This window comes from Heliconius melpomene, chromosome 9, assembly GCF_056956725.1.
Source record: "Heliconius melpomene rosina isolate 202511_hmr_F chromosome 9, ASM5695672v1, whole genome shotgun sequence".
NCBI lineage: Eukaryota > Metazoa > Arthropoda > Insecta > Lepidoptera > Nymphalidae > Heliconius > Heliconius melpomene.
The window spans coordinates 6,020,125-6,047,168 of record NC_140397.1 but is presented as its reverse complement, the minus strand read 5'-3'; the positions used below and the strand labels follow the sequence as shown (position 1 = coordinate 6,047,168).

The 27,044-nt window shown below is 37.8% G+C and overlaps 1 protein-coding gene across 9 annotated transcripts in view; it reads right to left on the bottom strand.

Moving 5' to 3' along the window:
- osa (trithorax group protein osa) overlaps positions 1-27,044 on the bottom strand; it is an 86,315-nt gene that overhangs the window by 25,346 nt on the left and 33,925 nt on the right. For 8 of the 9 annotated variants that reach the window (XM_085189812.1, XM_085189816.1, XM_085189818.1 and 5 more), the window contains exons 4-5: positions 20,943-21,005; positions 1,162-1,291 (exon numbers count right to left, since the gene is read on the bottom strand). In XM_085189812.1, coding sequence (XP_085045938.1) covers positions 1,162-1,291; positions 20,943-21,005 — 193 coding nt within the window. Of the gene's footprint in view, positions 1-1,161; positions 1,292-2,696; positions 2,910-20,942; positions 21,006-27,044 lie in introns of those variants that run through there. The other variant, XM_085189821.1, reaches the window with a different exon arrangement.

The window sequence follows — 27,044 nt, the reverse complement described above, 5'->3', positions numbered from 1 at the left end:
ACCTACCACGTGGTATGAAAAATATTAGCGATATAAAAATACGACATCCATCCGTATCCGAACAGTTCACAAGCGAAACGAAACATAATAAAATAACTTACGTAACACATTACCGTCGACCTTGTTTCCTATTCATGAATGAACCCTGCCAGCCTTGAGATCAAATATCTAGGTCCTTACAGTCAAACAAACCTAAGTGGAGGTATAACAGCGACCCCAGTCGGTGACCCCCACCAAGGACGATTTGAGGGAAGCCCGCCAATTGAGCAAGTGATTTTATATTACCCTAAACACGGTACATCGATTATATACGAGTACTTATTATGAGCTCTATTTTTTTTGAAATATCACCGATTACTTTATTAGTACCGTACAAACGTTTTGTTTCTTCTGACATCGGGTTATAATTGATCTTAGGCCCGTATTATACATAGCTCTCAAGTCTGAGATCAATCTTAAGATGCCGTTTTCATTGATAGATATATAATTCATGATTGAAAACGGCACCTCAAGATCGATCTCAGACTTGAGAGCGGTTTATAAAAACGAGCCCTTAGTCCTTGTATTAACAATATTGTGCAAAAAAATTAGCAAGTCAACAATCAGCTGTTCTCGAGTCCTTCGTGTTTACATCGGCAGTATATAAGTCTGGGGCAGTCTCGCCCTAATTTGGATAAATTTGTAAGGCGAGAATAAACGGGAGGCCGATGGTCCAGCACATGGGAGTGACGCTCTTCGCCGGCGGGGGTAAGTTTTTCACGAGACCCTATATACCGCGACCACCCCACGCTCGTACATAAGGTGGGTGGTGGGTGGTTCGCGCCCGCAAAAGGGGCAAAATACGGTGTACTCTGGGCGCCCGCTGTATGTGGGTCAATGTCGGGAAAGCCCGCGTCTGCTAGTGACGAAGTATGCACAATGAATCTGATCAACACGCCTTCGGTGAAACTACGACTCTGGCGAACTACGCTCTCGATTACTATTTTCAATTTTTTTCCATTTTTTTTTTCATTTTCAATTGTCGAGTCATTTCAACGACAGCAGTAGTTTATCTAATAGGTTTATACATTGTATGTGTTTAAATGGATGCTATTACTTTAAATATATTATGAATGTGTACATAAGTAAAAATATATATGTATGTAAAAAGTCATCACTCACCGACAGCCGGTGACATGGATCGCGATCCACTCGAGCCGGTGGGGCTCGGCGTGGGCCTCAAGTGCGGCGTTGAAGCGCGTCCTGCGCCGCCGCTGCCGCCCGAATCATTGCTGTTCTGACCGGTCAGATCCTAAAAAACAATATAAAAAATAATATTAATAAACTTCAATTAAAATAACTTAACTAAAAACTTTTAAAAGTAAATTTGCACTATGTTAGGACGCACAGCGAAGAGATGTCTCTACGCAAAGCCAAAGTGTTAAGATCATTGGGTCGCCAATGATTCGAACGGCTCTACGTCGTATGCGATCAAATGGTTCAAGATACTGGGGTGCACAAGCCCAGAGATGAGAACATTACTCCATATGAGGCCGAACCTGGGCCCTATACAGGGGTCAATCGGTTTGGCGTGAGGTACCGTCTCGCTCTGCTGATGACCCCCAGTTTCTTCGAGATGAAAGATCTAAATGTAATTTCTCATTCGGGTAATATGTGTTGCACAAATGTGCCAAGTCTCAAGTCAGGACATATTTTAATACCCTATTCAGATATCTTCTTCCGATTGCGTTCTTTCAAAACATATTTTATTTTACTAGTCAACATTTCAGTTTACAAATACGAACTTGTATCTCTATACACGCAATTATAAAAGTGAGAGATATATTGACTGTATTTGCAGATACGTAAATTTTCTATTAAAGCCGACATGCGCCTTAATTATTATAGGTGTTTAGAACATATGAAGATTTTGTTGACAGTGTATTAATTCGCCACATGGTTGTTTTATTGTGTTAATAATTCAAAACCTTAAAATAATCGTCAAATAACTTTTCAAAAATGTCTTTTTTATATACGGAAGGCAGACCCTGGCTACAGCCGGGATTAATGCCAGGAAGAAGAAGAAGAAGAATAGGCATATTTTAGACACTAATTAGTATTAGTTTTATATTAGTATTAGCTTTATAGTTAAAGTAAGCACCAATTACTCTTATAGAAAGGAGTCAATCACTCACACATCAGAGACATTTTGTGTCTGGTGCGAGTGGGTTATAAAATGCATATTTGAGGTTCAAATTTCATTTAAGTTTTTTATCATATAAAGCTATTAAAGTGTGTATCCCGTTCGAAAGTGTGATAAAGTACCAAATGTTGTTAATGAGGTGCTTTGGGACAAAGGATTTTTTACACAGATAAACTAAAATATGAGTAAGCAAGTAAAATTGCTAAAGAATAATTAAAATACATTTTTAAATACTCAAAGACAAATTATATATTAAATAATAAGCAATATTAGGTAATAGTAAAATGTATTTGACAATAAATTCTGACCCGTAAAACGTTATGAAAAATCTTATCAAAAATGACAGCTGATTAAAAATCATAAACATTGCATAATCTATGATTAAAATCGACGATAACAAACAAAAGCTCAATGAACAATTGTGTAATAATATTAATATTAGCCGTAACACTTTTTACTGTAGGAAAACAAAAAGGAGAGCAAAAAGATAAGTGTCACCGGTCGCCGCACTCACCGTCTCAAAGCGAGGAGCAACGGAGGAGTAACGGAGACGCAATGGTCCGTCGATCGTAAATCAATCGCGGGTAGGTTTCGTTCACTGCCGACACAAGCGACACAAACTACCGGAACACAGAGCTAGTTCCCAGTCAGTCGGAAGCAAAGTGCAGTAACGCAGAGTTGAAGCTTTTATAGCTATTAGTTGAAACGGAATCGTAAAATAAAGCTGCGAGATCGGCACACACTGTGCACACTGCGAGCGAGGCGCGGGCGGGCGGCGGGCGGTGCGAGGGGGGGCGCGCGCGGGTGAGGGCAGAGGGGAGCGGGGCGGGGGCGCGCGCTCGCTCGACGCAGCGGCGCGTTCTCCATTTGGCGGCGGGTCCATTATCCGTCGTGCGTCCCTGTCGCACGCACGCTCGGGCGGTCGCGCCTCGCCGCTCCGGCCGCCGTTTTATTGCCAGCCGACGATTTTAACGTGCGCTCGCAACGTCCGGAGCACAAAAGTTTTTATGGAAATTTCATTCCGAGCGCGCCTCGCCCGCCCGCCCGCCTGCTCGCTCGCTCGGGGACGTCAATATAAAAGCACGATAACGAACGGACGAGTCAATTAATTATTATTGTTGGAAGCTGTCGGAACGTGCTGGGCGGCTTTATCTAGATACAGTACTGTATGTGCTGTGTGTGCACTGTGTGTGTTGTGCTCTCTGAAGCGGGCGTATTCTACATTGTATTACAGAATTGATTCGAATAAACTGGAAACGCTCACTCGATACGAGCCATTGCAAATTTAAACACACCTAGATAAAGGAACATACAACTCGGCTCTACTATGTATCTTTATTTCTTTATACATAGTAGAGCCAACTACCCATTAAGAAATATATTATTTGTCAATCAATACTCATCAGTAAAAAAAAGTAAGAACTTTTCTCATAACATACAACTGATTGATTCTTATGAAATCTCTAATAATTTCGAGATATGATAAAATAATATAATATAACATTAAACTTAATAAGCTTTCACTACGTTCAGACTTCTACGTGATATCATTATCCACTAAACATAATTTCAAATCATTTCGAAACTTCATACAAAGATTCCAGATAGAAATTGTTGTACCTTTGGTATGATTTAAACGTAAACTACTCTTAATTTGTCATTGACAGTTATGTCATTTAGTCATACTTATTGGGCTTCACGTCGTATCCCGCACATGGCAAGATAGAGAAGGGAACCTCACAACTTGGTGTTGAGACTCCCCGTTCTCATTAAGACATTTCTGACATTTGACTCCCACACATGGCCAGGTAAACATAGGAAACTAGGAACCTAGTGTAGTCCCGTTTACCACTTTTCGCTGAATCGCGTGTTGAGTGGTGGAATTCAATACCGCAATTATCAATTTGATATTTAAACATTTTCAAGCGGTAAGAGAGGTAGGGGGAATCCTCGCTTGACCTTCGAAAACACAGTATCAAAGATACTGGAAGAAGGTATAGAAAAGAATGTCTCCACCTATGTGTTATGTATGAAGAAGTTGATGACAGTGGACGAGACGAAAGAGATATGTAGAGATCGTAGCGTTTGGCACTCTGTCGTCCCTGACCACCCCACTAGGAATACAGTTTGAAGGTAAGTTAAAATAATTTTAAGAGTCCAATTCAGATTCTTTTACTTGGAATTCATTTTATTTCAAATCTGATGTCACTTACGAATCGAAGCATTTACACAGTTCAGCCTAATGCGTTAACCATGTAATACATGCTGACAGGCACAATGTGTTACACTTACACGTTAAAGTACAACACTAAAGAAGAATTACGGTTACACTGGAAACATTTCGACGCATCGCTGTGACGCATGTTAATATATACGAAGACGACATGTACATAAACGTATACGACGACGCCAACACAAGAGGGTGACACAATGTCACCCGAGGACATGGAGAAATTAATCGTCGACAAAAGCCAAGATCATTCTCGACCGAGTTCGACGACCGGCGTGCGAAAACTGTTGCCTCGTAAATAAATAATTCACAAGGCTAGTAGTGTTCTCGGAGCACGTGGCGGCGGCGGGCACGTGTGCGGTAGGTGGGTACGTACATACATACGTACGTACGTACGTACGTAAGTAAACATTTACATTACATAACCGGCTCGTCACCGGCGACCGCGATCCGGCGCCGTATCGAGAGCGAAACGCTGCCTGCCTCTCAGGCGTGCGCCCTAAACGCGGCAGGCCTCGGCCAATTACTGCGAACGTGCCACCAGCCTGCCCGACCTACGCCTCTGTTTTCACTTCTGTACGACGACGAGTGCACAGCGAGTACTAGTCTATGTCTATAAACAGGACTGTACTACAGTCTATACTACAGTAGAACACCCAATCGTTTTCAACTGCCATTTCAAAGATAACCTAATCATGTGCCGACATTGATCTACTGACTTATTTTATGTGAACTACGCATCGAATGTAGGTATCTCAGTTACTAGGTTTATTGCTTATCTAAATACTTATACCATAAAAACTCTTACTCTTGCGAAACTGAGCCTGTAAGTAAATAAGATAAAAAGGCAAAGTACTAAAACATATTTCGTATAACAACCCCCACAACAAAAACATTAAAAACTATCACTTTTCCAATATGAAAAAGATTCAAAGCCTTAAGAAGAAAATGAACATTATGAAAATAAGCAAACTTTATATAAAACTCTTTATAAACCACCTGTTTGTTAGTCGAGTCGATAAGGAAACAGCTGATCGAGGTGAATTATTATTGTCGAATACCGGCCCTCATTATTTATTTATTTCTAACCGGGTGAGCGACCTGGGGTCCAACTTTCCCTGACAACTTCCAATCTATACAGACAATGTAGAAGACCACTTAAAAGAAGATGACTAATTGAATTTGAACCCTTTCGACTTTTTTATTTTAACAATAAGTCATATTATAACAAAACTAATTTCTACATATCAATAAATTGTCCTAAAAAACAATGGTGTACGAGAAAAACAAATAAGTATAGGTATATAAACTAAATATCATCAAAAGGCTTCGTGTTGTCATTTGACAGTTAAAAAAAAAGCAGACATCGGACGACGACGACGAGTGGGGGGGTAGGCAAATAAGGCCAGCAAAATGACTACGGACCGTCGGCGCTGGTAATCATGGCCGTACGAGGTTTTTCTACAAATGAGACGTTCGCATGCCTCGCTTCCCGGAATAGTGTTATTTTAAAACAAGCCGATATTTTTCAAGTTCTACTACGTTTGTCGGGCTGGTCGTTAAGTATGAGTTTAAAACTTTCCCATACATTTTGTAGCTTCTAGCTATAAGAGTAAACAGCTTCCATCCTACAAGTGCAACTATAAAGTTGAAACTTTAGACGGTTTTATGAGTATGAACGTAAATTTACCTAGTACGTTGTACTAACTTAAAGATTACACTGTGTTCATGCATTTCATATTACATTCATAATACTTATAAAGTAAAATATTTGCTAATAAATAATAACATATTAAAAAGATTGTTATTTAGAAACAAAATGTATTTAGAGTTAGTACCCAATATTAATATACTATTAGAATATGTCTAATTCTGATCTTTAGGAAGAAATTTTTGTAATTGATATTTTTTTAAGTTTTGTTGTAAGTTTAGTAAAGTAAGTAAATAACCAAAATTCGGATGGAAAAGCTGTAGCCTGTTTCCTTTAGTAAAAGGTAGAGCAATACTAAAGTTAACTAAAACGAAAACAGTATAAAAATATATAAATTAAGAAAATCCAATTATATTTCTGAGACAAAACACTTCCTATTTCATTGTTATAAGATTCAACTAAAGTCTACTAGGTCTACAAAGAAACATCTTTCATCTATATAACTAAAATTAATTGTATAATTTCATACAAGCATTTAAATCCTTAAACAAGCCAACAACAAAGAAAAACAAAAATAAAAAAAAAATAGTGACATTCCGCTAAACGGTATCGAGTGAGCAAAAAAAAAATAAAAATAAAGAGGAACAAACAAAATAATAAAAAAAAAAACCAAACAATGCCACTACTACTGTCCAATTAAAAACAAAGCTCGCCTCACGTCATCATCGAAAGGTGTTTCCCGAAGAACGCAACACGCAGACACACACACACCAGCAGAGCACGATCAGCTGACTGCTCCGATTTTAACTCACACACCACCAAACAAATGTTAGAGAAGCAACATAAATAATGACGGCCCACCTAAATAAATAGCTATACATACATACGCAACGAACACCCGTACGTATAATTTGTACGAACCGACGACGTACCGACCGACGGGGAATTATGAGAATGTGCTATACGTCACTTTTCTCCAAAGGCGTAGGTTTTACGACGTCCGAATAGAAGCTGGCTGGGCAGTTCGTTTGTGGGGCAGTTAGGACATTTCGTGATTAGACATGTCGCCGAGCGTGAGATCGCATTAAATAATCACTCTCTCATATGAACACAATAAACACGCACACTTCGATGTCGTCGATTGCGAAAGAAAGCTCGTCTATGCAAATTTCTATGTTTCTTAGAAGACTAAAACAAAATTATACACTAATTTTAACTTAACCTCCCGCTGTATCTTAATATCAGAGAGAACGGAACGCCAATCGCTACGATCTCTACATACCTCTTTGGCCTCGTCATCTATCATCAACCTCTTCATACATACTAATTTTAAACCACTAATAATATAATTTGAAATAAAATTTACAAATATAATTGTTTGTATATGTATAGTACAAAGCTAATTGATAACATTAGATAATTTCTTCTTAATTTGAGCACACTTTTAAACTTCCAATCTTAGAATGGCAAGCTTATGTAAGGTAGGAATGTAGATTTGTGTCCTGTAATCCTATTTGAATATTGGAAGTATAGTTACTTATATTTGAATATAAGTTTGAATATTGAGAGATAGCTTTCCTATTTTGTCAAGAATTTGTAAATTTAGACATACTCTACATGTTAGTCTTAAAAATATTCTTGCATTAGCAATACAAAACAAAGGTATTTAATTTTTTTGTGCAAGTAAATTAAATAAACTTCACTATAGCCGTCAAATCATAGAAGTAAGCAATAATTTTACTTCTCTTTGTCATATTTTATTATACCTATAATTATATGAACATTTTAAATGCAAATAGATACCTATGAGAAATTATCTTCATAAGTATTTGTGAGCTTACACAATATTTTATAAAAATATTTTTCTTTTTTACTTTTAACCAGTTTCATAAGAAACAAATCTACGTTTCTTTGTAATTACATTACAAAGATAATGATTATTAAAGCATTAAAATCAGTCAAAACGACAATATAACAAGAATGTAATGGAAAAAAACTAGATTACCCCAACAATTTCTATTTAGCGAGTACGCCTACAGCGTAAGTTTCCGACGGCAAACGGAACGTGAAGAGAAAGCTTATCAAAGACGCCAAATATACATCATTTTGGAAAATGGTATACCATACTGATGCATATATATATATTAAATTTAATAGTAATTTAGTAATATTATACAAATTTATGCCATTTAATAAGAATCTACATGGAATGAAATATCAAATATCGTCATGTTTATATTTCATACTGCACACAACAATCATCCTAATCTCCCAACAGTCACCGGTCATATGATAATAAAAACAAACACCCAGTCAAGTCACACCGCCACGAAATAGAATTCACGAGTATCGAGCTGACGCACACACCGACACGACGACACGACAGCGGTCGGATGTCACGCACACACCGGCGCGCTCGCGTCTCGTCGCACGCACACGCACACACACACCCGCGAATCGGCGATAGATAAGAATCGTCCCATTTTACAATGAGGAGTTATTCGAGCGCGATACTCACTGTGTTCGCGGGCAGCCTTATGATGACGGCCGTCTTGAACACCTCTTGGGGTGACACCGATGCACAATTATACTGTACGGACACACAAACACACACACACGCGGGGCGGACACGATGTAGTCGAGAGCGGCGAGTGGGTAGAGAGTTCGAAGCTGATCGAGCACGAAATATCCAAGACGCAGTAGGTAGAGCGGTGCGCGCGTTCCAGTTGGCGCACAGCGACTGGCGCAGGCCGGGCGCTGCGGCCGAGCGGGGGGTCGCGCCGTGCCAGCGCTGCACGCACCCGATCGACTCCGACTCGACTCGCTTCGACTCGACTCCACGAGACCAGTTAGTTATTCGTTCGCGCACACACTCACCTCACCCACCACACCGACGTACGTACGCGGCAAATCAGCTTAGTTCTGCTATGGCTTTGGTTTATACGTATTCGATTCATTTAATTATATATCGCATAGAGAAATAAACAACGTTCATTGGAAATTCCTTGTATGTTTTCGTTTCTTTACCTACTACTATTATTATATGCGAAAGATTATAAATTATTACATATCGATCGACGTATAAACAATGAATATTCCATTACAATTTAACTATAGTATTTACAAATACAAATACAATAGATTAAAGAGACAGTCCAACACATTCGCACTATATCTGACCAGGATAACCAAACAATAGAGCACAATAAGCCACTAGCGCCCAGTTGGACTAACAAATTAATTAGGCAATATTGATCGGATTGTGTGCGGTGTCATATAAATACATACATTGATATAACGTTGTGCATCTCATTACAGTTGCGGTGTTCAATAGTGGCCCGTTGGGAATGCGGGTCACTTGTATTTGCGCACTGGCGATTATTTGCGGACATTGTAAAAATACTTTTTTTTCTACATTCACGCTGTATCCCGCATACAGCGGGTTAAGCAGAGGGAACTCAGTGTTGAGATACTCCGTTCCCCATTTTCCGCCGAACTCTGGAGGCATTGTGCTTTGCCTCGACAACAGAATGAAGAAATGGATAATATACATTTTAAAAAATTTTGTATACCTGTTGATATAGCTAGCTAATCTATTGATATAGCTATGTGAAAACAGCGTTAATGAAATGAGACACCGCACTCGAGAGGCGAAGGTAAATCAAGGAGATAAAAAATCTAAATAACGCGGAGTGCACCGCCACCGGGCGCCACCAAGGCGGCTCCGGGACATGGAACAAAAGCCTAACGGTATGCGTGTGAATCTTATCATAAAATCAATTTTGAACAATTTACACAATAAAAAAATACATTTCAGTCGAAAAAATATACAATATTAGTATAGATAAAAAATAAAAATTAAATAGTACCTGGAACTATAAAAAAAATACATACAACACAAATAAGATTTTTCTTGATAAGTTAAATATATTTTTATACTTTATTTCCACAAATTCCACAAGTTTTGTCTTATGAAAAAGTAAATTTGAAACACAATATCTACTAAGGATCGACTCGACTGGAACGGCAGATTAATCGTAATTTTCGGTAGAGAAACCAGTTCCAAGAGTCGACTGGCAGTGGGGTGCGAGAGCGGGCGCTAAACAAAATAAAAAGAAATATGTTTTAGTAGGTTAGCGAGCGCGCTTACGGACGGATTCTTCGACTCGTGATTATATGCTGCTATTAGTTGCATAACATCATTCCATAATTGTACATTTTAAGAGCAAAGTAAAGAAAAGAAGAAAAAAAAATCATCAAATATAAACACACCATTAAATGTTTTTTAACTTTATTTTAAACTCGTATTTCCTTTTAAGGTTTATTTTATACTGCAACAGAACCTTTAAAAGTCCGTTTAAATAAGGCATAAGTATGTGAGGCACGTCACTAGCGCCATCTGTCGAGCGCCAGGCGAGGCTCGGACCGGATGCGCGACCAGTTCTGTAGTAACACCGAACACCTGCAAGCGCTCGCCTGCCGAGCCACTAGCAAGTTATACTACTTGAGAACAGTTTTAGCTTTTTATTTTCACGTAGTAAATATTAAGTTAATTGATATACAGAAAAGGCGAAGTCAATTTGTCTCAAATTACATCTATTAGAATAATTTGATATCTTTTTAGTAAATAATATCCTAAAAAAATGGACCATGCTTGTTTTATAACAAAATTAAACTTTTTGTAACTTCACGCTGTATCTTGCTCACAGCAGGGATAGGCAGAGGGAATCTAGTGTACTATACTTAAGGCATTGCGTGCTGAGTGGCGGAACTCAGCGCCGCTCCTTGCTTCATCATCAGAGCGAAGATATGAAAATATTCCTCGACTGAGAATCGAACCAACAACTTGTGCCCCTGCCTACCTACCTGTTTAATGAACTTTTAAGATATATTAAAACATTTGGGCACATAAAGTACCAACTAGTCACACAAAGTTGATCACAAATCAAGAGCTTACAGCAACACACACACACACACAACACACACAGCTAATAAGGAAAGAGTCCATTACATACAAATTATAATATAGCTTTAAATATTTTCACATTCGCCGTACGCTGAGACAATAAAGCGTGATTACGTAAGAAAGCGCAAGACGCGTCAATGGCATCTCGACCCTGCCTCCATTCTCGTCACTGACCCACATTACTCATACACAATCACAATTCCGGTATAATAAGTGTGTCTTTTATACTATAAGTATAGTAGTTAAAACAATTACTTTTGTAAACGATCATTCAGTTGTTTACGTGCAGTTACGTGCATTTTACTATTGATTCGGCGGAAAATGGGAAACGGAGTGTCTTAACACTGCCCTCCCTTCTCTCTCTGCCTATCCTGCTGTATGCGGTATGTAATCTCCGTGAAGCTGATTTCTTTATTTTGTTTACTATTATATATTTGTTGTGAGATTATGTTTTTAGTTTTGTTCTAATAAATATACTTAATATAAGTATTTAAGCGGGCTAAGCAGCGTTTTAATCTTGAAAATATAATTGTATATAATAAGACTATTTTTATATATGTATTATATAGATAACACTAGCTAGAGCAGACAGAAACTTGTGATGTTCTGTACTAAAAGACATTTCAAACATTTGTAGTAGTAAGTAGATATATGGCGAAGGTTGTTTTAGGTATAATAAATAGTTATAAAGTATTTTAAAGCCTCAGCTAAGGTAGATCCGCATTGATTTCAATCAATGGTAAGTATAGAAAAGCAGTATAACGAAAAATATTTAAACAAATTAAACAATCAACAACACAACAACGTGCACCAGATACAAAAGATATAACTTCATTAATATATATATAAAAAAAAAAACATCTAAATATCTGTGGCATTGACAAGGTCACACGAGATAAGAAAAAAAAAAAATAGTCGCATTCATGTCAGAAACTGTTTTAAAAACACGTGACTATTATTTATAGTAGAGGCAAGTGGCAAACGCTGAATGAACTTTTCTTTTCGTGAGAAATGGGCGTGTGTGCGTGTCCCGGTGTCAATGTAGGCCACTGTCAAGGTCGAATGTTTAATATAAAGTCTGGCGTCGGGACATTAAAATGGTCGGCCCCTCCCCGAGACCCCCTTATCCCCGGCTCGGGCGGCGGTCGCAATCGTTGCAACTCGTTATTTATTATCTGGAGGGACCCCCCTCTCTCAAGATGCCACCAGTCTTACCTACCTACAGACCTGAATATAACAACGAAAAAAAAAAAACACAATTACAAAAACCCGCCGCTTATCAGACCGCCATTGTACCTACTTGGGGCCAGAACAGCTGATGCGATAAAACAAACATATTAACCCTGACCTATTCTTCGTGTGACGAAACTAGCGCCAGATGATTACTGGCACTCTGAGGTAGATAAATGTAAATGGTGGGCGTGGTCGTTATCACAAAACGGTAAAAGGCCGAGTTGAATGCCATTATCAATATCTATAGTAGAACAGCCAGCTAGCCACATATTTGATTACGTAGGTGGTAAGTAATAACATCCAACTAAACGCTTACCTACCAAAGTCGGAGAAATATCCCATACAAGAATAAATACGACCAGATTATTATAATAATATGTAAAGGAGCTAGACGAATTCGCGACGTCGACCGACGCGACGCAAAAGCGTGCACTCGAGAAACTTGCAACTCTCACTTTCGTACAAGAAAGGCTCGGGGGCTGTACTGCTCTCAAGTTCACTATAAATACAAACACGAGTAATACAAAACAGCTTTGAGTGTGACGCGAGGTGACATTCACCATTGGCTGTGATAAAAGGTAACGTAACATTACTTGAAACATGACACGTGAGGTTGTTATAACCTCATATCGTCGCAGTGGAATGAAATCATATTTGATATTTAACAAGCATAATTTTTTCGCTTCACGCTGTATCACGCATACGCACGTGTTGGCATCTGGAATCCAGTGTGATAACACTCCGTTCCCAATTTTCCGCCGAATTCTGGAGGTGTTGCGTGTTGAGTGGAACTCAACGCTGCGCCTTGCTCCGTAACCAGAGCGAAGAAATGAAAATAATCATTATTTCATTTCCTCGACTGGGAATGGAATCCACAATCTATCGCGTTTACGGTGCCTCTTTCGTTTGTACTGGCTACAAACTTTATCAAGCATATTAATGTAAATTCTCATAATAAAAAACAATTCAATACAGGTAGGTACATAATTTATCTTTGATAACGATCAACATATTATGTTACTAAAAATATTACTGTAATTAAAATATTACGAAAATTTATATATAACAAAAATACATTTAATTACAAATACATATAAATATATAACATACATAATAAAGGTTTATTGCCTCTTCAGGACTAACTCCAGATGATACAATAGTAGGTACAAGCGATTTATGCGAAATCCTATTAATTTCGGAGAATATTTTAAATATGTGTGAGACATACACAATTAAACACACATAAATAAACGTATTAACCGAAATATGACATATTTCCGAAATCAGTAAAAAAAAACCAAAAACAATTTAAAAAAAAAACACACATATACCTATAGATAAGTTCAGCAAAGTAATTTACACCAACCGAGGGTACATAGCAAACGTACACACATACACCTGTCACGGGCACGGGCACGGCACAACAAAAAAAGAGCCCGCACCGACCGCACCGTGGAATGCGCACGTTTGTTTCAGCATCAACTGCGCCTAGGTATGTACTATGTAGGTAGAGGAGGTACGCGCCGGCCGTCACGAGGCGGGCCGTGCCTGAACGTCGCGATCGAATGACATCATCCTTATACATATGAGAGAGACGCTCACTTGTTGAATAGCGATAGCCAGCCCTTCTTAGTGTTTTGAAATTGTCTAATTCAAAACATTTATATATGTAAGGGACGATAGTAGCTAAATATAAAACTCATCAATTATATATCTTAATTTAAATATGACGCATAATATTGAAACGCTTAAAAGTATACCATGGTAAACGAATAAAGTGGTATAGGTGTAGCTGGAAGGCAGATCCTGGCAAAGAATCAGAATTAATGCCAGGAGGAAGACAAAAAGACCATGGGAACCTAACCACTATTCAAAAGTGTACAAAATAAAACAAAGAGTCATATCACCATTATCTGTTTTCTTTATAATATATCTCAGGAATAGTAGAAGTGAAGGTAAAAAATAATCAAACAACATTAATTCGAATTATTTCAATTACAACAAAAACAATAATAAAACAAGTTAGCAAAACGTACAAACATAGCCTATAGTCCATCCCATTAAAGTAGCTGTTGGGGACGTTGACAAACAAACCAACTAATTAGTGAAACTCCTACACAGTTCAAAACGAACGTTCGCCACGCTGTTGTGTCATGACACGAATACGAAGTTAGGGGCCAGGTAAGTGGCGAGCCGAACGTCACAAACGGGCCCGTGATTAATGGTTGCGGTGACGCTCGTTGCGTCAGCGGAGGTCGCGGGGTCAATGCCGGCTCTATCACAATAGCCCGACCGACTCTAGAATATAATTGCCCTATCAGGGGTATAATACATTACTAATTTATGTTATTAGTGAAGTCCACTTAATATACAACACGCTTAGTTAATGCGTTGAATTATAGCTGTTATAGCTCATATAAATTATGTAGTGTATCCAGTACACTGCAGTTAAAGAATGAGAACATAATTATTTCTATTATAAAATAGTCAATTTTAAGAAAAAAAATATTTTTTAATCTTATTTTTCTAATCAATTTAAGAAAATCTAATTAATAGCACTAATTTATTATTTATTACAAAAACGCAACAAGTTCAAAACTAAAGAAAAAATAAAAAAAGCATTACCGTAATATAAACGTAAGCTCTAGTTAGTACAATCAAATGTCCCGTTTATGAAAAAAATCCATAATCAAATAAGGTGAGAGACGATCTCAGGTTACGACCACCCGGAACGTTGACTATCGGGGACCCCCAATTCGAATACGTGGGGTCGGTTGCCGTAAAACGGTCCCTTTTACGACAACGGCAACAGTACACATTCACATTAGAGTAGGCATTCTAAAACAATAACGATACGGCGAGGGTTCGCGATAGGAACCTCTTTGATGTCATAAACGTCGCTTCTCGTTGGCACAATACGCCGGCTAAAACATATTTTGCCTCACCTGTTCGCACTTCAAATATTATTGACTACGATAAAAATTATATTTCGTTTATCCCTTTTTCCAAAGTGCAATTATTATATTGTTCATACTTATACTAGAGAAAATTAAGCAAATTTAAGCGAACACGTGCGACAGGTAGTGGGTTCGTTTTCCCACTACCACGAGGAAATTAAACAGAGAAAATGAAAGCGAAAGTGTCAAATGACATGTATTAACACTAGGTTCCCAGGCTTCGTCTGCCTACACTGCCTACAACGAACTAAAGATTTTTTTTCAATATTTATATAATTACCTCATACGCAACATTATAATTTACATTATCCTGATTTTCCTATAAGATACATATATCATACAATAGAAATATGTATGTAGATACTTTTACAACATTATCACGTTTAACGATGAAAATTCATATAAAGTTTAATAGTAATAATCCGATATGTATACTGATAAAGGTTTACTTCGCGATTATAACCCCTCTTTGCGATAAACATACAAAGTTCAACGTAAGCTTGCAATAATCTGAAGTTAGCTTACGTTGATGAATAAACATTAGTGTATATATTTCTTTCACCTTCCCGTAAATAGTAGGTAGGCACTCAGTTCTCCACGTTCCGCCGAATTCTTGACACATTAGAACTCAACACCGCGTTTTGCCTCGACACCAGAGCAAAAATGAAAATATGAAAATAATAAATATTTCATTTTCCCGAGTGGGAATTGAACGCGTAACCTATGCGCCACGACCGGCATATAAAAAGTTTAAAAACACCAACCTAACGTGTAAACTGATAAACCTTTATTCATAACAACCCCCCTTTACCAACATCACCGTACAAACTTCAGAGCATAACTAAAACCTAAAGCTAGCAATAACCTGAAGTTGGCTTAGGTTGATGGACAAACGTACGTATGTACCTATATAATATATATATATATATATATGAAGAAAATATGGTAATGTCGGCATTATTAAACCGTGTGCTCGTGCAGTTAACTAACAAAGTAACCGCAGTAGCGACGGAGCACGGCGCGGCAACTCGAACGCCACGTACTTTAGCGGTTCATTGCGGCTCTCTTGATATTTCGTCGTACATGGCATGTAATGGCTGTGGAACTCGTTAGTAGTGGAGAGGCATCATCATGTTTTGTGATCACATTTTGTGATGGGTTATTATTTATTTGAGCTGGATTAGAAGGCGACAAATGGGGAAAGTGAAAGGAAAGTGGAAAGTGGGGAGTGCTTTAACACTAAGCTCTCTCTGCGTACCCTGCTAAATGCGGGATAGAGCGTGAAGCCAAGAAATAAAAATTAAAAGGAAAAGTTTTCAAAAAAATTAATAGACATTTTAATAGGAATTAAGAATAACTATTAAGCAACCGTAATTATACAGCGTTGTATTTATGTAAATCAAGATATACGGCGGTGGCGTGAATATGTATGCGCTATTAAGAAACGATAGGTATATGGGTTGCGGGACCGGGTCTGGCCCGGTTGTTTTACAACCTCGTTACCGGAGATCCCGAGGTTTTTACAACGCGAATAAACCGCCCACTACTCCCGACCTACGCACCCCGTAATTGGGGTAAATCTTTTTATTAAGAACTCGTTACCTCCTATATAAAAAAAAACGTTATACGAACGTTTTCCGTTACCAAACGAATTCAGAAAACAAAAAAAAACATTTTCACATCGTATTCCACACACAGCAGGGTAAGCAGAGGGAACCTAGTGTTAAGACACTCCGTTACCCATTTTCTGTAGAATTCTGGAGGAATTGTAAGTTGAGGGCTAGAACTCAACGCCGCGCTTTGCCTCGACAACAGACTATATATATATAAATATTCCACTTGCTCGAGTGCGGATCGAACCCACATACAACCGTCGTGTAACAGTCACACCCTCGCGCCGCTGCGCCACGACAACAGATAAATTAAAATTTTCAATCGAAACAAACAAACAAATAATAATTATCTATCCGAATAATTATTGGATGCATGCATTAATCAAGCGGAATGTTTCATAAATACAATACAATATACAATAATTAATGCATTAGTGCTTTTTGTCGTTATTTCGTTGGCCGAAACAGCATACATGGAAAATGCTTTATCTGTTTTTGGACTGGGTATCAATTATTAAAATGCAAGTAGATATAACGAGTGCCGGCCAACCACATTTCGTTCGCGCTCGGCCTCGCGGCGCATTATCGAAATCGTACCGCAATAATTACATTCGGACCACTTCCATCCATCTGTCCAAACGACTGACCAAATAAAATATACGCTCGCGATAAACTTTTAACGTCGAGGGATTCGTTTTACAGACCCTTAAAAATAAATATCATTTGTAGAACTGATACAAGCATAAGTTAGTATTATAAAATGAAAAGGCATTAAATTAAAGGGATAAAAAAAATAACAATTGCCATTATGAGAATTCCTAAGAAGAGTTTATGGTTAGGCAGGATTATGCAACATACTCGTTTATGAAATTAACGTTGGAAACGAGCATTCTTAACAATCTTGCATCGTACAGCTACTTTACAGAAATGAAATATAGAATTATTTTCTTTGTTTGGTTACTTAAAAGTATTCAATTATCATCAATAAAATTTATTTTTATATAATGTTAATCATTCTTAATGCATCTTCTGAGGTGAGTCTGACAGCTTAGAGACATTAAAAATATTGCGATAACTCAGTAAAAATATACATTCCTCGTACCTAGCACAATATCAGGTATATTGGTACAAGTACGTAGGTTCTTACTCAGAAGGTAGGTAAAAATATATATTTTTCCTTTTTACTGTAGTCTATATATGCAAAAATAATTTTACAGGATTAATGTTAAAATCCTAACCAAAGTTTAAGAAATTTAACATAACAATTCATTGAAGAACAAAAAAAAACTGGTTTCAATAAAAATATTTGCAACAATCTTATAGTAATAAATACGTAATTGATTTATTTACACATAATTATGATGCGCCTCAAGTATTTTACGATGTACGACGAGAGACTCAATTACCAACTTCATTCACTGTGACATTTAATTATGACGTAATACAACGGCATTAATGTAAATATCCATTTTTATCACATTCTAAATACTATCAGCTATTTTGATTTAAACATTATCTAATTTTACTACAGGCTACTAGTACTGTTAGAATATTTGATTTTTAGTAAACAATGCACAGTTCCATATAACATTTATTTTTGTTTATTTTAGCAGGCGCGGCGTACTCTGCCGTCATTCATTTGCGTCTACACCGCCCTAATCAATCTCGTTTATTATGAACGTGCACAGCGAGCGGCCCTGTCTCTCCACCTTTACATTCGTACATATTGCTATTTTTTTTTGTATTAGTGTTACCATGTGTTGGACACACGCACACACATTTTTCGATTTAAAAAAGGGAAATTTTAAAGTTAAATAAAAAATGCCAGTTTTTTAAATTACAAATAATTCGCAGAATTGTAACTGTGTAAATTAAATCCATAATTGGTCCAAATAATACCGACATTTAAAAAGACTACAACTTTAAGGTTGTAATTGTTGGTGACGTTCACATTTCTGCACACACACACACACACACACACACACACACACACACACACACACACACACACACACACACACACACACACACACACACACACATACACGCACACACGTGGAACGGGGGGTGCTTTCGTGACATTAATGAATGGCATTGTAAAAAAGACATTCTTACAAAGCGGCCCCTCGCTCTCTAGGATGCACATTATATTTCTTTTGAGCTGTCATTCACCACTCTCGACGTAGAGTTGCATAAATAAACAATTCGAATCGGACCCTTCTCGACCTCAACTCGTTACTTGCATTGAATGACTTGATTACAGGTACGAAAATGTTTTAAAGAAAAAAATATTAAGCAGAAAATAACTTTCGTATTTTAATTAAAACAAAATACCTTACAATTGTGCTACTACTTAAACAAATTTTACTAATTATATTTACTTGTTTTCTCAATACATATATGATGTAGAACGACAGATAACTAAACCATTCACCGATGAACTTCACAAAGGGATCGTACAATAATAGAATTACACAATAAAGAGAACCATAAAAAGCGAATAAAATACACCGACACAGAATTTCGCTCGACTAGCGAGTAACGCGATCGAGTCGAGCAACGCGAGGGTCGACGACTTGGCCGCTGCGCCGCAGTAGAAAGGAGCGGTCCCCTCGATTTCGGCAACGTTCGTTCGGTACCTACCTACATTCATTACAAAAAGCGACACATCGCGCGGGCCCCGCTTTAATAATTCCACTCATTTGGTTCCCCCCGAAACGAGCGAGTTGCAAGACAACGCGCCCGGCTAACTGTATCAATCAACATCAAACAAATTCGCTTTAACTTTTAAAATACAGAGCAGAGAGATAGGGTTGCTGCGTCGAAGCACGAAAAAAAACCTTTTCTCTTTCTTAGTGTGAAACACTGTAAATGGTAATATGTAAAATTTAAGCCACTCCGAAAGAGGCTCAATGTGACTGACTGACTGATAGGGGATCCTAAAACAACAAAACTGGGATCTATGCCATTCAGCCGACCCGCATCCGACCAACTGCGGCCTACGGAATATTTTAACACAAAGCCCGCTCGACTATAAAAAGATTTGAAAACATTATTTCCATGAGAGCCGCCGTTACGAGTTACTAGTCTTGCTGCAGCCCTGCGGCCCCGCTCTGTAGGGTTGCAACTGTCACCGACAATTTCTTTTTATCGTTCAATTCGTAACGCAGTGTTCTGTTATCGCCGGGGCCTGCGGCTATGAGCCTTCTAAATGAAAACGCGCGCTTTGATGCTTAATGAAATAGCGGAACGTTTGAAAAGCGGATATAAATCCCTAATATAAATTGCACACGAGATGCAACGCTGGTGTTGCCAGAGGTCCCGATTTTTAGCCCAAAGTTTTAAATTTTTTTCGTCCGTCCCGTTTTTCGTCAATTATTCCACGCACTTTGAGAATTGTTTGTTAATTACTTAATTTTCTTAATGAGTTACCAACAATTCCAAAGATAAAAGAAACGTTTTACCCCGAAACAAAATACCGGTATCTGGTACACTGAATTCAATTGCAAAATACGTTCAAGTATAATAATAAATAATACTTCGATTTTCTGCGCGCACACAGCATAGGAAATTGCTTTCATTTTTAAGCGTGGAAACAATGTGGACTATAAATAAAATTATTCACGCCCATACAAATAAAGAGTAGATTTTGCTTTTGCATCGTCAGCCGTACCGTACTGCCTGGCGGCTGGCGGGCGGCACAATTTAGCAAACAAACCTCATAGTCGAGTGTCGCGCGGACGACTCGCTAACTACGAGTACGACGACGGGAGAGTACCTCCTAGCTACCGTAGTACCTACTGTAGTGTCGGTTCATAAACAGACACGCGAGCTTCACTTGTTTCGCACTGGCACGACATTTATGATTATAATTAATGATGTTTCCACTGGCGCCACTTTGGAGGCATTGAGGTTGCGAATGAAACATAGATGATGAATACGTTCATTTTGGTGGCGTTGCTTATGAATGCTTAATATGGACTGTAGGTATTTATTTGACAAAATATTTTTTATAACTTTAAATCATTTATTATTATTCATAATAGTGTTGAAGTTTTATAACCTATATTTAACTTAATAATGCACGGAATTATAGGGAAAGCTACTTACCGAGTCTTGATCGTGTGCATTCGGTGTGGACGGCTGCGGTGGTCTGGGTGGAGGTGGGTAGCCCTGTAACCAAAAATTATTTAATTTCAATTATCAAATTCAAAATTCTAATTTCAGTGAGTGTATCATGCTTAACTATGAAGTGTAGATTCTGAATGATACATAATTACTTCAGCTTCACACTGTATCCTGCACATAGCAGGGTACAGATAATCTCTGAACCTAGTGTTAAGACACTACGTTCTCCTTAACACACTTCCTCATTCCGCTGAAACCTCGAGTCATTGCGTGTTGAGCGACGAAACTCAACGCCGCGCTTTATTTCATTACCAGAGGGAGAAAATAATTTCATTACTCCAGTGTGAATCAAACTCGCAACCTGCTGCATTCAACAGAGTCGTACACCTGTGCCCGTGCCCCACGATTTGCCTCAAAAATATATACCCACTGTACTAATAATAATTCAATTTATTTTGTTTTGAAAACAAACAAAACAAGAAGTTGTTACATTCTGCATCTGCGTTAAGTTCACCGGCAATAATGAAATTCGCCTGACCAAGTATTATTACGCTATTAATTGAGGACGACGCCGGCGCCAACTGACTCTCCAGTTAACAATATTATCTGCTTTATTTCGAATTAAACTCAAGTCCATTCGTTCGAGTTTGACTTTTTTATAATAGATTGTATTCTGGCAGTATGTGAAATATTTACTTTATATTAATATTTTATCGCCTGCTTGTGGGACTTTTATTATTATTAATAATTATTAAAAAAAATTATAATATTAATATAATTTAAAATATACCATAGCGACGTGGATTTTCTACCATATTTAGTTAACTACAGACAGCAATCGTTGTTAATACTTTACTACAAAATTATCCTTTCTTGATTTCTTTTCTTTCTTTGATAAAAAATAGCGGTATTGGGATCCGCAATATCTCAAAAATATACAGAAAGTAACATAGTGATGTGACACTATTTCTTCCTGTAAGCTCACACTCGATAAGGCAAATAAATAGAAAATAAATAATAATTAATACAAAACTATATGATAATTGTAAACCTAAAATCCTTATAAATATATAATTAAATCATATAACATATTAACCCATTTAGACCCATTGCCAAACTAGCAGTAAATAAAAGGTTTTTTAGGTAATAATTGATAGATATCGATGTAAGAAAATAAAAAACGTAAAAAAAAAAATATATATTTTATTTAAATATAAAAAAAATGTCGTCCTTAAATGGGGCCAATGGGCACATGTAGTATCTAAATTTTCAAAACTATTTTTGCGACACGAAATATTTTATAACACTTTTTACACTATCAACGCATTTCTTTTATGGTACATTGCACGATACAGTTGCTAGCAAAATTTTTGGGAGTAGTGGTCTACCCCGTGGTGCTGCAGACTTGGTACTGCAGAAGCTGCTGGTCGCATAAATACGTTGATGTTTTCTTCTCTTAAATCGTGACGAGCGATGTAACGAAAAAATCAAGCTAATCTATCCTGTTTATATCAGTTACCAAGTGCAGGTGCCGCGAATTTGCAACAGCAAGATCCTATGTATGTGTGGATAAAACCCACCACCATTTTTTGCCACGTACAGCATTGCTATACAGGTAAAAAGATTGATCAGCCTTATCAACCCTTCCCATACCACACTGTAAAACCTTCGCTCTAATAAAATTTAGTTAACTTGGTAAAAGCAGTAATCAAAATCAGCTCGGTTTTTCTTTTCATATCCTTTACTGCTGAGTTTCATCTTTTAACAAGTCTTAAATTTCTCAAAACGACCTTGTATATTAGTCGTAGTTGGATCACTTTTACACCAACGGGGTTGCCCAAGATTACGGTTCCTCTACGTCTCTTAGCAAAAGGTTGATAAATGTTTCTATTAGTAAGCAGGCAGATTAGCAGTGCTTTGTATATCTACATCTTCTTCTTCGTCGATTACCACACCTGGTTTTAGAGGCAGTGCAATTAAATATACCTGTCCGAAGTCTTTTTCTTTAATAATTACAACTGCGATTGCTTCTTGAAGACCCTTATATTCATTGCGACCGCTAAATATCCTAATAGTCATTATGAACTTTGGATGGACATGCATATAAAAACATAAGAATTGACCTCTGATGTGCCCATTGGCCCCAATTGGGGACAGCATCGTAAAAGTTGAATTTGTCCTATTACGACTCTTCTTTTCTAATCAAATGTAATTATATTACATAGAATACTAAGTACTTAAGTATGTTTTGTACCAAAACAAATGTATTTAGAAGAAAAATTTAAAAATAAATATACTTACATTTTGCCTTCACAGATTTCGTGAAACAGCTTTACAAAAGGCACGAAATGAACGATTGTAAAAAATTTTTAATTGGATTTTACGGCTACAACATAAGGATATACTAATTATCTTTACAATTCTAGACATAAACTGCATAAAAATAAAAATATAAAAAAAACAAGGGTACTATTGTAGGTGTACCCATTTGGGCACGGCGGGTCTATATGGGTTAAAGCAATTACTCAAAATGTTTATTCGTTATACCCGAGTACATCTTTACAGCGCTAACGTAGATAGATAGATGCACATAATTACAAATGGGAGGCCGACGAGCCAGAGTCGAGAAGTCCGATGCAAACTAAGTTTCATACAACCCATCCCGCTGGAACTCCACGAGCGAAGATACGGTTAAACGTTTAGCACAAAGGATATCTTTTTCATTACACTATTGCGAAATAAAAAGAACGATACGAGGCTGTTAAGTAAATCAAATAGGAGAGTAGAGAGAAATAGAGAAGTATTTGTTTAGTTTGTATTTTTTAACTTGTTTTAGAAAGGTATTTAGTATCAGTTGAACGGTTTTCTTTTTAGGTGGAAGTGTTTAATGGTAGCAACTAATGTTGAGATATGTGAATTTGTACCTACTTATTTAGTATCGATTCGTAAGTATCGATTTTTATTAAACTAATACAGAACTACAATAATTATTTCATCTGCTATAGCGAATATTAACTTGATATGAAAAAAGAAATAAACAAAACTCATATTTATTTCATTTTTATATGAAAGTGCCGTACAAAAATAAGCAATAGTAACGTACACACAAAAATAAAATATATCGATAAACATCCCACCACAATGAAAGCCGTACCTACTATATGATAAACAAACTTCCAAACGCGAACCACGTAGCGACTAGCGAGAGGCAAAACAAGCCCGCAATTACAGAGCTGAACGCTCAAAACACACTAATTCTACTCAGCGGAGGCCGACCGGGATCTATGTGCTTAGCGAGTAAAAATGCAATTCAAAATTCTATGATTGGTCCCTTTGTACGCTGAATACGAAACATTGTCGGCGGACGTTTGTTTGTTTTCCCGTTTGTAAACCGTTCGTTTGATGACAACAATAATTATTCGGATTCGGCCTTTATGTTTGTTTTCGTTGAATTATTGATTAGTATCGGCGTGTTGTTTGATAAACGAATAACAACATTTTTAAATGCTTGCTAATCTAATATTAATTAATCGTACCTACAAATGAACATTAAAAATAAATGACAATTTTATCCGCCAATTAACAACTGATATAGAGCGGACACGTCAGTTGCAAGCACGTATATTATTTTTATACTTTGTATTATTTGCAGGAACGGCAAAAGGGAGCGGGCGTCATAATTTACCCAGCGATCCCCGACAGCGTCGCCGGTGCCACTCGGTAAGGGAATGTGCGCTACAGTCAGCGTTTCATAGGTTTCCAGCCGAGAAAATCGCCGCGCAAAGTTCCGGGAATCTGGAGCATTTTGCAGTTTGTTATGAGCGAGAGCGTACCTACCGGCGCACCCCCGCGATAACTCACTTTATGTACAGAGAAAATCGTAGACACGACACAAATATTCTTATTTACATTTTTAAAAATTTAATAAAAAAAATTCGGCCCATGTATTCTAATTAATGAATATACAATTCATAATTCATCAGAATTAGATTAAATCACTATATAAACGAAAAACAGAGTTATTTCTGTCTAAATGGTTAAGAGATATGAAAATTGAAAAAAAAATCTAATCATAGTATTTCCAAAATTATATAATATAAATTAAAACAATAAACGTCAAAAGATCATTAAATATTTTTACATCATAAAAATATTACACAAATTATTCTTTGACAAATATTTCTCCTCGAGTATAATAAAATATAGAAAGTTTTTACTAGCAACGTGAGCCTGCGGAGCTGTCGCGTACAAGAAGCGCGCCAACTGTGGGGGAATATTAAACGGACCCCGGCAAAACGAGCACTATATCTTGTCAGTGTCTCGACTCAATATCTTGTCATATGCACATAATTTGAAGCCATAATGAAATATTAAAGTGAAAAAAATCATAGGAAAGCGTTCCTTGATAGCGATAAAATGTAAGCCATCCAAAATATTTTTCCATAAAACAGCGATGTAATTAATATTGTTTCAGTAGTGAAGTCCAGTAAAATATAATTAGTGATTCCTCATTACCGCGCGGCGTGGCCCCTCTGGACGTTCGTGCGTCTGCCGGCTTATGGTTATTAATAACGCGGCGCCCCCTTCCCCCGCCACCCCCCAGGGCCCCCCGCCGGCTCACTCCCTCCCCCGTCGCCCGCCGCCCCGGCCCCCACGCTCGCCCGCACTGCTGCCGCACGTCTGACATTTTAATTCCGGAGCCAGCCGTTAGTCCACCACGTGCCCGCTCTATCGACATGCAATTTTATCGACTCTATTTTCTTTTAATACAAATCTCTGGCACCGAGATCTTTCCCTGACATCATTACAATGGTTAACGGAAATAGAAATTTCTTTCATTCGGCCACTGTATTTGAAATGAAAGAATGTTCAAATATAGAAAGAAGTAGGTGGAGAGAAACGAGCCGGCAGGCGGACGTGGTCATCTGGGGAGCATAAAAACTTAACGTGGAGCAACATCGATCGCAGTGCGCTCGCATCACTAGCCACGAACGCTACAATGGCGGTCGGGCGAGCGCAGGTCGAGCGCAACATGGCTGCCTGCCCGGTAGGCGGTTCGAGCGCGCAGAGGGACAGGGACGGGGAGAGCGTCGCGCTCCCGCTCGCACTCGTGCGCCGCGCCCGCATCGATCTCCGCTCGCCGAGCTCGCCCCCAGCACCAGAAAGGCGGAACTAACAAAATTACAAAGCGCTTTCGAGCCGCTAATCATAAAATAAGATACGACGTTTCATTCCGACCGTACGACTCTCGAGCGATCGCGACGCCGGATCCGGAATGGCCCTTGACTCTCGAAATTCTCCACTGACATCGTAGACTAGAGTATTAGCTCGCGTCTCTATAACCTCGTAGCGGCAGATAACGTTTCAACTAAGATGTTATATCATTGTTCTTTAGCGTAGAACGAAACGACCAATTGCTAACTGCACGTAATAATTACATCAGCGGCTACGGCACCGTCGAGTTGGGAGCTTAGAGAGGAATTTTTAATTACGTTTGTTACTTTGATTGGCAAAGAGGATTGCTTTGGAGTACTTTTAAATATTTCAATAACATTAGAATAAAGTATTTTCGATACTGTTTCTAGATATAAACACGTTTGTTAATATTTTTCATTAGATACTGGCAACTTAATTCGTTAGTTCGAGCTTTATGCTTCGCCTACTGTGTGAAAGCTGAGTGACGTTTAATTTTTGCACCCTGCGAGACCTTGTTGTCTTACAATTATTAGGCAGCTGAACCTTCGCTAACGAATGTGTCAAAGTCTCGCATATTTAAATTTTAGTCTAAAAATATTTGAATATACCAACTCATTTTTAACTGTATGAAAATATTGAATAAATAATTTTCTCTCCATTTATATGAGTTGAAAAGAAAATAAGAATGTATTATAGTGGCGCGTATTTGATGGTCAAGACATCAATTGTAGTTAGGTACTTACTTTATAATAATAACGCCGGCGCGGTCTATTTATATGAAAACATGTGCGCCGCCTCCATTATACAAACGGCAGTAGTCAACCACGTGCTTTTAATAAATATTGAGATGACGAACACGTTGGCAATGTTGATGAGTTTTCAAGTTTG